The 12,032-nt window shown below is 42.1% G+C and overlaps 1 protein-coding gene across 2 annotated transcripts in view; it reads right to left on the bottom strand.

Moving 5' to 3' along the window:
* Positions 1 to 12,032, bottom strand: part of LOC307037766 (protein bicaudal D homolog 2-like) — a 41,931-nt gene that overhangs the window by 20,408 nt on the left and 9,491 nt on the right. For both annotated transcript variants that reach the window (XM_079678854.1, XM_079678855.1), the window contains exon 2: positions 4,220 to 4,432. In XM_079678854.1, coding sequence (XP_079534980.1) covers positions 4,220 to 4,432 — 213 coding nt within the window. The remainder of the gene's footprint in view (positions 1 to 4,219; positions 4,433 to 12,032) is intronic.

Raw genomic sequence — 12,032 nt, 5'->3', positions numbered from 1 at the left:
GAGCCAGAGGCTTAAATCAAGATCGACACTTTCAGAGCCGATACCAAAGACAAATATTGTTAGGGATCAATGGCACATCTTCTAAAATGTGTTTTAGAGACGCATCCCTCTCAAGTCATCAATCTTTTAGACATGCGACTCAGGAGGAAGCTGAAGTGGGAGTCAGATTGAATGATGGTGGGGGCTGTGGCCAGATAACCCAAAAAACATCTGCAGGATCAAGTGTCAGTTATGAGGTACTCGTTGAAAAAATTGAAATTTGAGTAAAAAATTGAATTCTCCTTCTTCTGCTGCTGTCTCATTCAGTTTTTTCTAAAGTTCATTTTTCAACCTTTTCTCTGTTTGTCTTTCTCTACTGCCCACCACCTCCAACTATTGCAGGACGGGAGGTGATCCGTCATGGCATTTATGTCACAAGAAATAATAAGGCAGTCGACATCAGCACCCTAGAGCCTTCTAGGAGTCCTGTTACATCAGCCTCACGTCAGACGATAATAACAGGGAACAAAGAGCAACCTTACTTAGATCTCTTTACCACTCGACTCTGACCTTTCAGTCATCAAGGTAAAACGTCAGGGCTGCCGTGACAACAGAAATCCTGCTCTCATGTCCCCTGAAAAAATGAAAAATGCAGCATCGCACTCTCCTTTCTTGTCATTACAACAACTACAATGGCCTTCCTTTCATTAGCTTTGTACTCTGAACTCTTCTGTCCTTTTATACTAAGCCCAACGATGCGGACCCCCCCCCCCCTCAGGTGTTTAATCCAGCCATTTGAAAAGGCACTTAAATTAAAAAGGGAAGCCTGACAGCTCCATCGACTGTGTCCATGAGGTGAAAAAAAACAATCATGTTTATAATTTAAATGAGCAACACTTTAGGCAATTGACAAAAGCTCAACATCATAATTTATTGGTTTGGGAGGGGAAATGGCCAAAGCAGGTAAATCACCTCAGGGTGACAGTAGTTATGGAAGAGACTAGAGGAAACAAACATTACTGTGTCAGCACATCCTGGGTGGTGCAAATGAAGAGGAAACACTGGAAGCAATCATGTGATGCTGAGGTGGAAACACATTACATTTTTTATGAGTGTGATTGGAGTGTACACAGATAACACTTCTCAGCGTTTTTATCAGTGGCTTTGCTCGATCATTTCTTAAGTAGGCAGGCAATGGAGGCCCCCATTCAGAGAGCGTAATGGCAGCCATCACTGTAGGCACAGTCCTCTCAAGACATGAGATTGAATGTAATGAAGTCATGCCTATTAGAGTGCGCCTCCTTACAATGTTACTGGCCCTTTGTGAGGATGTAATCCTGTAGACTGCAGCATAGCACTGAAATGTGTCTTACCAGTGCTTGGGGCTAGCATTTGAGTCTTTGCCATGAAAGCATGTCTGGGAGGTTTGAATGTGATGTCAACATCCAGCTGAAATAATGTTCCTAAATGGTAGAGAATTAACTGCCCTGTACAGAGGAAGAGCTATTTTACACTTAATTCACTATCCACATCTGTAGACTGTTGGAGTGATGGCATTATCTATTGATTTTTGATCAACACACAGTCAAATTACCGGTACATTTGCCTTTCGCAAGCTGTTTTCATCCATACTGTTCTCATAAAAACTCTCACCCGAAATACAATGTAATAGATTACAGAGAAACCTTATAGATAATGCCGGAACAATAACATCTACTTTTAACCAAACACAAAGGCAACAGTTACAGCAAAACTGTCAGTTGCATTTAATGATGAAATTGAGTCATTCAATATCAACCTCTGGACTTAATATGATTACCCATAATGCCCAGAAAAGAAGCACAGTCCACCATTGGTGCTGAGTTTACTCTCATTAAGCCTTTCTCCTAACGGATTTTAGGCCTCCTTCTTTCTCACCATTCTTGCCGTCTCCAAGTGCTCCCCCTTTCTCTCCCTGCCTAAGCTTTAGGGCTAATTTGAAACCCAGGAGACAAAGGCGTCTTTCAGTCCTGTCAGTCTGGTCACAGTGCCAGCCAGTGCCCAGGCTCTCTCCATTTGCCTGCCGCACGCACTCCTCCTGACACCCACAGAAGCACCATTAGAAGGGTGTCATTATCTCCTATACAGTACATGGGGCAATTTACACTCTAGCCCCTTTTACCCAGCCAATTAGAGCTGGCCAGAGCCCATGGTGCTGCTTTAGGGAGTTAATAATGGGATACCACCTGCAGGAAGGCCCTAATGCAAACCAGTGCACCACCAGTTATACCAACACAGTATAAAAGCTAACCAGCTATCACTAAAATCCTATTTCTCTTACATTTTGGAATAAATATATAAGAAGTAACTAGCTTCAGGTGGGAGATGTAATGTCTTTGTAGAAAGAAATAACATTCAAGTTGAGTCTTGAATGTCTGCAGGCAGTAAAATGTGTATTCTGCTGCAAACACATGTCTTGGGAGGCACATCTGGCTTTTATTATTCTCAACTTAAACCAACATAGATGCAGCGCTGAGCATCAGCTGACCTAATTATAGTGGAATTGGGAGCTTTCCGGAACGTAAGTCGTTGTGAGGGACAAGCCATTTTAAAGTATTTTTCACTAATCTCAATCAGAAATGCGGCTCACATCTGTTTCAAGCAGTGACTCACAGTAAACAGCAGCGATTCAAGCAGCTGTCCACCAAAGAGTTAAGACTCACTTTAGAGGGAAGCCCTTTTTTTAACTCTCCTCCCAATTATACTGGAATTACCAACTTGAGCTTCAAAACAGAGGGCCCAGCTAAATCTGCTGCGCACAAACACAGGAAGACTTGGAACATTGATGGGTTTAACTACCACATGACGAAAGAGTTATACAGAGAAGAAGACATGAAAAAGTGCTCAATCTCACACTGATGATTGGACCATTCTAGAGAAGCAAGTTAAATGTAGTCTGCTCCTTCTTTTCACAAACTACTTCAAACCAACCTACTTAATATTCCAGCCTTTGCTTGGGTGTCAAGGGAACATAGACCAAAGGAACTCTTTTAAGTTGAGAAGCTCCCTCTGCCCTCCTGTCACACCGTTCATCTCCTCTCATCCTTTTATATCTTCCTGCCTGTACGTACTGTACTTCTTCAAAGCTCTGTTCTCCTCTCAGTCCGTGTGATTTTAACCTGCACTGCTATTCTGTTCATGCAATCTCCTCATCACTAGCTTCATCAAAGAAAATCACACATGCATGGCCATCGGCAAAGACACTATTCAGAGCCCACGCTCTGCACTGCATTGCACTCTTGTCTCTTTTAATGAGGTCAATTAGCTGTGAATATATGTAAATGGAGGCTCTGAATAGGTCAGACATTGTCCAAAGTGGGGCGCAGACAATAACGGTTAGCATTACGCTAGTGAGGAAAGATTAAGAGAAAATTATATAATGTGTATGGGTATGCCCCGATAGGGAGGCATGGCTTAATCTTGTTTGTTTTTTAAACATTTCAGTTAACAGACGGTTGGCAAACGACTAGTTTGAGGTTCACTTTTTTTATAACGAGGCATAGCATTAATGCTAAAGGTGGGGCAACAGGTTAAGCACTAGTGTCATTCACCATGTGAGATATTAATAGTTTATCATGTCATGCCTTCTTTTCTTACAGAGCATGTTTCCCATGGTCTCAGTGCTTTCCCTGATCTGTAATTATAACTCCAACCTGCATCACAATAGTGTTGGAGGATCATATTAGGCTTAAAGGCAAGATGTTTTCCCGTGTCTTAGCATGTCAGAAACGTACCAGCTGCTGACTCTGCAATCACGCCCTTAATAACACAGGCTTGGACAGCAAAATCAAAATGATTATTATGACAGAGACAAAGTCTATCTGTAAAAAGTGTAAAACTGTATGCCCCAGTTTCCTCCTGCAGGCTCACAAACACAGGGCTTGAGACTGATCAGTGATAAATATCTGTTATGTTTCTGCAGCTTCAGACAGATATAAACATCGACAAAGACACCCGTTGTTCTTGAAAGCTGCAGGCAAACAAGACACAGCCGTTTGCTTCAACTCAGAAAATAGTTCATTTTCAAAGTAATGACGTGAGAAAATAGCACCACGATACAGTGTCTTCTATTGAGCAGTAATATTCTGTGAAGTGACTTTATCCAATCCTGACCTTTCAAATGTCATGTGTGTATTATTAACATCCTTAAATACTTCTAATCATTCTGGAATATGTCTGATTGTGTATCTCCGACTCTTACCTCTCTCATCTCCTGGGTGATGGTGTTCATGCGTTCATTCTCAGACTGGGTGTTGGTGAGGATGTTGCGTGCCTGGCGGACCTCGGTCTGCAGCTCCAGGACCCTCTGCTCGTAGTAGGCCTCCTTACTGGCTGACTCCTGGATAAGAGACTCCTCACGGCTCTCCCCATCCGCTGCCACCTTCCTGTGGTTGGAGTAGGCTTGTCCAAAGGCCTGGAGATACAATGAAGGAGGAGAAGCGTTATTTAGAATGTTTAGAATATACATTTTTAATGATATTTAGTGGCCAGACGACAGATATATGTCAGTCAGGGGATTGAAGCATTAACAGGCTATTATATTTTTACAATCGGGATTTGTAAAAAGGTGATTTAGTGATTCAGCCATTCTTAAGTGACACTAATCTCTATTACTATGGTTCAGCTAGGGACTGGGGCTAGAATAACCTCCCAAAACCCTTCCGTCGCCCCGTAGAGATAATCAGTTAGGCTCCATCTAGGCTCCATCTGGGCTGCATCATCCCATCTTCCCCCCCATCACTCCCTCCCCTCCGCACTGGCCTCCCCTGCACATGCTCGGCACTGACTCCACAGATGGGAAAGCCAAACAGTAAAAGTAGAGCAAACGCACGAGTGTCTGGGTGATGATGAGAGGCCTGTGTTCTAGTGCTCTTAATACCTCAGGAGATCATAGCAGAATATGCCAAGGTCAGCAGATATTGGATTTTTACGGATTGCCCGAGGGGGATGAAATTCATAAAGATTACCTATAAGACAGCAAGAAAGACTAACTATGGAAGACATATAGGCTAAGGCTTCTACCTTCTGTAGGGGATATTCTCAGTTCAAGTCTAGGGGGAGTCCTGTAGTTTCATTGTGCAAAATGAAATAAATATATAATGCTGGCTTCATTTTGATCTTCATTTTTTGATTTCCTGCAAGGCACCTTCATATGAACAGAGACTGACAGTGAGGAAGACCCTAACTGCAGCAGAATCTAGGTTAGGTTACTATACGCCTTCCCAAAATAATCATCCCCCTGATTCAGGGTTTCCGTTAGCCGGTAATTACCGGTTTTTAGCTGGTAAAATTTTATAAAAACCGGTAAATTCAAAACCGGCCGGTCAAAATGTCAAATGCTCCGATCGATTGGCCACCGATCATTATCGGCCGATATTCACTCTTAATAGTTTGATCTGTGCTCTCTATAAAGGCCGATCAGGAAAGCTGGATCTGATCGATATGGACATAAACGCGAGTGAAGTGTAACCGGACATGAGAGAGATAAGATCAGCTGCTGCATAATCACCTGAAGCCCCGCCCACTGTTTAGCGCGCTGCATGAGAAACTGACAGGCCGTCAGGAGAGAGAGGGAGGGAGGGAGAGGGGAAAAGAGAGGATCCGTTTCTCTCTTGTTATTATTCAAAGTTAATGTAAACTTTTGAAGAATGTACTTCATCTAGTACAAGTAGTTTCTTTGAATGTAATAATTATGTTTGTGGAAACATTCATTGAAAAATGAATCTGAATTTTTCGATCTGTTACGATTATAAACTGGAGCAATATAAAAATGACTCCCATTAACTGAGTTTTAAACATCACCATATCCGGTCATAGTCCGGTAATTACCTGCTAACGGAAACTCTGCTACACAATGATGACCGGTACATTTCAAATTTGTCCGGTAAAATAAATTCTGTCCGGACATTTGACCGGCGAGAAAAAAATCCTAGCGGAAACCCTGCCCTGATTATAGATTTCATTTCCACTCCTGTAACCACCAGTGATCATGTAGAAAAGTTGATTCTCATCTCGCCTCACAGCTGGAGTGCAGGCAGTAATCTGAAATCACCTGAGGCCCTGCATCTGACCTTGTTAGCAGCTGCAGTGCAGTCTCTTCTCTCTGACATGCTACCCCCATACATCTGCAGGATTTTTTCTATTTGACTACCTATCACACTAATCCCAGTAATTCCTTTAGAGGAAGGATAACCTGGACATTTGCATTAGTTGAACTGGCCTACTTGCAGGAGTTAGAGTTTCATAAATATGTGAGTGTAAAACTATTTTAGTGGGTTACAGATGTGTGTGACATCATGTCTGGTGCAGGGTGGCTACATTATCTCTCTCACTTTCCAGGATCCAGCGAGCAAGGATGAAGAGATAAACCCTCAGCCTGGGACACAACATGTTTAATTTGGAAGCAACAGCAGATTGAAATGGTGATAACTGAAATTTGATTGTGTTAGTTCTCTAAAGATTGCCTTTTTTTCTTTGACAGATAACCTGAATTTCTTTTGCACTAGATAGAATACAGTAACTACCAAGCCAACACAAGAGCTGAAATGAGTTGCTTAGTCAATGAGTCAAATGACAGAAAATAATTGGAGGGTGATTGACAAGAATATGTTGTTGTGTTATACAAGTTTAAAAGCATTTCAATATTTGTTTGCTTCGCAGTTTTGAGGAAGGCTCTTCTTTGAGTTAAGTAATAGTAAACTAAATATCTTGTTGGCTGAACTGAACTGAAAAGTGGTTAATGAAAAGTTATTTTGCAGTATATTAATTGATAAGGAAAATAACAAATGACTGCTCAGAACATGTATAAACATATCTCGATACGACTTCTGGGAGGGGCTTAAGTTATCTTGAATTCAAGGTTCACTAGACATTTATTGACAGGCAAAGTGTGTCAATAAAAAACTTATGTCACTAACTCTAGATAAAAGTCTGTTTAATAACTATTCGTATAACTTCCCCACAAGCTTCCTCTTCTTCTAAAATCACACCAACAATCAGCAGGAGACTGTATTTGATGAGGAAGTCTTTGCAGGAGACAGGAATAATCCAATCAGAAACAGGGGAATCCCATCATTATAATCTTGGTGGATAGTGGACATTGAAGGGACTCCAATCAGTCCAATCTAAGAGGCCTGTCCTCTAAACATAAAGTACAGACCCTAGCCAACACCCTCTGACCCAAGGCCTTTAATCTCAGCTACCCAAGCGTGGGTTTAGGCTACATTTGGGGGAGGCTAAATTATGGACGCACGCGACCAAGCCTGTAATCCCATAGTGAGCCGCCCAACCAATGTATAATTCATCTTTAGCTTGCCATATGTTGCGTTTTTTTTACATTAGACATGTAAGCGCTGTGGGTTATTAATCTCTTGTAAAGCTAATCAAAGGCAGATCTTTGGTCATTAGCACGCTGTCTGGACTGGATTTCCCCACAGAGGGCTAAGGTTAACATTAACGCTTCATAAAGGAAAGTCAATAATTCAATAGAATTATCCCTCTACAGAACCGAATGTCTGATTCCAGATGAGTGCATGCATTAGGGGGTGAGGTTAGACACCCTGCCGGGCTCCTCTTCAGACTGTGCACTGCCATGTGTAGATCAAAGCACATCATCAGTGATCAAAAGCATCATGTGATTGAGCATGATTGATCAAATGAGACGCCTCTGAGTTCTTTTTCGCTTATTTCCATTACTTCCCCACATTGCTTAAACTAAAACAAAGGATCTGACTACCCTAGTCATGAGATTAACACATGGAAACTTTCAAAAGGTTAAAAAAAGACTCTCACATGGGTGCATGAATGCAGACTAAATTAAGGAAGGATGTTGTTGCTATGCCTTCATTTCAGTTTGAGGTATAGCCTTTATCCAAACACTGGTTTCTCTGGTAATGAGGTTTATATTACACTCAATCTTCTATATGTGGGTTTACCTTACAGCCAAACAAATGTTGCTATGGCAGCGGGCCAGCTTGTGTGTTTGTGGTCAAAGCCTGAACATGTTATTATCATTATATCGTCCTGTCATCTCACAAAGTCCACTGATTAGAAGGTGAGACGAATCAGGATTTACCAGTCATCTTTCTGTTGTGCTGTATGATCCCTGTTCAGAAATAGAAGGGGAATGCTAAACACTGGGTTCCTCAGGCTACAGCCCTGGTGGTAATGTTCAACACCTTACATGGTGTAGGATGTTAAAGTAGAGAGTTCACTGTTGGTTTCCGCGCTTAGAATTCTCCTGCGCATGTTTCTCCGATACTTTGATTCAAGAGCACAAGGGAGACGGGCTTTAGGTCTCTGACAAGTAACACACAGATCGATACTGCAAGTCTCAGAGGCCCTGTGGAGCACAAGTAAAGCAAATGTATAATTCTATTTTTGGTTTATTTCCCACTGGAGAGCAGTGTTTCTGTGGCATGAAGTGAGAAGAGGTGTATTCAGAGATAGACCAATAGGTAGGACTACTAAAGACTATCTGCAGCAGAGAATATAAAAGCTCTGGACAGGGCTGGATTTAAATAAGAGGCCAAGAGTATTTCAAACAATAGGGATGAGTCCTCTTGGAAAGCCTTGCATTTAAGACCAAAACCCAAAAGGGAATCTCTTTGGATTTGGGTCTGATTATTTTATCTCTGGTCTGGCTATAATCTTGTCATTGTCAAAGTTTCCATTCAGCTCTCTGTGGTCTTCAGTCTGGATGTATTAAGAAAGTAAAGCTAGCTTCAAGAGGAGAGGCAGTAATGCAAACAGGATAAGACTAAGTGAAGAGTCAGACAGCTTATTATTTGTTGCTGAGACAGATTGAACTAAAAGTTAACCACTTCTCATATTGAGCTGTGCTATCAGGGACCCAGTCAAGTATTTTATGTTGGTTGATACATTCTCAAATTAGATAGAAATACAATATAAGGCATGCATACACAACAAAACAAACCTGGAGACATGTGCTGATAAAACCTTCGGGAGCATAAACTTAGTTCCAGATTCAAAACAAAATGGAAAAGGCTAACCTCTAAATGTATAAGGACAGAATAAATAGAGAGTAAGATGGCTTCCCCAAGGAAACACTGATTTGAGGCATAATGCTGACATGATTATCTCACTAGACGATCCCAGATAGTAGGAGGACATGCCTACTGTGCAATACTAGACGAAACAGCCTCAAGATGCAGAAATGTGATATGCCTTTGGCAAGCCCTGTGGACTAGAGTGGGCTGACGTTGCGCTGAGATTTTCCGTCTCTACAGCCGCATTCTTCTGCTATGACAAAGAGAGCTTGTGACTAATGCTGAAGAATATCATTTAGATCAGTTTAGTTAGTCATACAGATAGAGAAGTGGTGGGGTTGACCTTGGATGCCAAAGCAGTGTTCAAGCAAGTATGTGATAGCAGAGGAGGAGAGGTGGGGCAGGATAAAAAAAAAAAAAAAAAATGGATTTGTTTGCCTCGTGAAGCACTCCCTCTGTGTCACCATCTCTATTCACAAGCCACTATGCAGCCAGCCACTTTGAAGGGACGGATTGCTTCGAGGAGTGTGTCGACAACTCTATATTTAGTTGTCTATTATCAACTTTTGATGATGAAGATCTCTTGGGGCAGCCCATCACATGAGTGACCTAGCACAGCGGGTTGACCTACTATTCTACCATTACGTCTCACCACACTATACTTCATTTAGTTCTACAGCACTTAACAGCTCACCATGTTTTTCCATCGTTCTGTAGAACGTTATTCTCTGAGGAATGTAAACCATGTAAAATGGCAGTGTCTGCTTGTTTTAGTCAACTCAATTTACTCAAAGCGCTGTTGCTGATTAGTGCATGTCATGCCAAGGCCAATGACAAGTTGCTTTAATGAGTAACAGAGAAGCTAATTATTAACTTCAGACTTTAGTCTTCAGTGTGTGAGAAATTGAAGAGAAAGACATTTGCTTTCATCCCGTGAGAAATGATTGGTTGTGAATTCTCCTCTTCATGCCTCAGGGACAGTTTCTCACCAATTCTGAAACTCTAAAATGTGTACCTTTCAAGAAGGGATTTACTACGGCAAAATCAGTAGAAGAAGCTGTCATACTTAACACTTACATGTATGTGTTATATGTGTCAAACAGAAGGAGAAAGGAGAGGGAAAAAGGAGGCGAGAGGAATATGAGCGAGGAAAGCAGAACTATTAGCTGTTGCCTGGCACTGAGCCATATTGATTCACTGCATAGCACAGAGCCGTTGGCTTATTATTCACACACAGGCCTGGACAATTTCACAGACCCAACACATACACTCATTCCATTTTCCCTTGGTGCCAAGTTGCAGTCAGCTATACTGCAGCACCTGGTGTTGCCATGTTGGGGCATGTTCTTCCTTCAGAGATAAAGGGGGAAGGAGGCGAGTGTTCAAAGCCTCGTAGGGTCTCCACCAGCACTGTGTGCAACTAATGCTGGCAACACGGAGGCGATGCACTGCATGCCAAAGGCAAGGAATACACTACAGAGAATATTGGAAAGCAGAGGCTAGAGAAAAATAACCACATGCGAGTTTACAAGATATACATTTCCTTAAAGAAATGATTTAGCCGCAAGAGTTGGCTCTCATCATGCTTAAGGGTGTGAACCGAATAGAAAAAAAACAAGAAGCTTTTGGATCTCCCGAATTGCAGGGAAGGACAGAGAAAGAGAGAACGCTAGAAGAGATAGAGCCACTGGATGGATACACACACACACACACACACACACACACACACACACACACACACACACACACACACACACACACACACACACACACACACACACACACACACACACACACACACACACACACACACACACACACACACACACACACACACACACACACACACACACACACACACACACACACACACACACACACACACACACACACACACACACACACACACACACACCTACCTCACTGCAGAAGTCATCTTCAACCATGAAAACATCAGAATAGCCTAATTGGGCTGCAGGAGCTCAGTGATACAACATCTCTACGTACATGTTCTTTGCTTACATCAGGCTGCAATGATTAAGCTCTGGTTACTGCTTTCATCAGATCTCGCTGGGGAAAACTACACTTCATATGTTATTCCGACTTCACGCATGCTACTTATCTGAATTCAGCATTAGAGACTGTCTGAAGTCAGCCTTTGGTCAGAACAGACCTCAAGTTCAAACATGCTTTGTATTCCTCAAAAAGACAGGAGCCTTTTATTGATGGTGCAACATCGGAAAAGAGAAGACAATTAAGCCCCCCCGCTGTCATAGTGTTGACGTCAGCCTGAAGGGGCTATAATGTGGGTGTTCGTCGACTGGCTCCTGCGTTATAACAGGGCCAAACAGTCATTATGACACAGCGAGCCGCAGAACCTGAGTCGGAGCACAGTTTATTTAGCCTTCGTGATTATGTAAGACGAAGGCAGCTTTTACATGCTGTAACATAATGAGAAAAGGTCATTTTCATGCCACTCATGAAAAAGGGGAAATGCTGGCTGAATCTAAAAATAAACCATGTTCCTCTATCAACATTTACAGAAACAACAGACTTCAGCTGGGTTAAGGGTTTCCTGAGAATGCTTTTCTTAAAATCAAGTTACTGTTTTTGTTTCTCTCTTTATAACCAGGACAATCTTTCAGTTCTGTGAAACCGAAGGGTATTAAAGCACAGCGATTTTACTTTTGTCTTGGGAATATATATCTTATATAGATAAACAGATGCTTCCTTGTGAATGAATTGACTGCTGTTAATCAGTTGTATTGTTCAGCAGCTAAATCTGCTACAGAATGGAGGAAAAAGCCAATGTCTCAAGGGAGAGCAGAGATTCTATAAGGCTGATACATGGCACCACCATATCAGCGTCTGAGCTCTGAGTTCTTTATCATTGTTCATATCCTGGCAATGTTTCATATCACATTGGCTCAAGGCATTCACAACGCAAAGACTGCCTTATCAACGCCTGTCGGTTCCCCTTTCTGCCTGACACTGTCGCTGGATCAG

The sequence above is a fragment of the Notothenia rossii genome (genome assembly GCF_949606895.1).
Source record: "Notothenia rossii genome assembly, chromosome: 4".
NCBI lineage: Eukaryota > Metazoa > Chordata > Actinopteri > Perciformes > Nototheniidae > Notothenia > Notothenia rossii.
The sequence above is the reverse complement of the archived record's forward strand: the minus strand, read 5'-3'. Positions and strand labels throughout refer to the sequence as shown.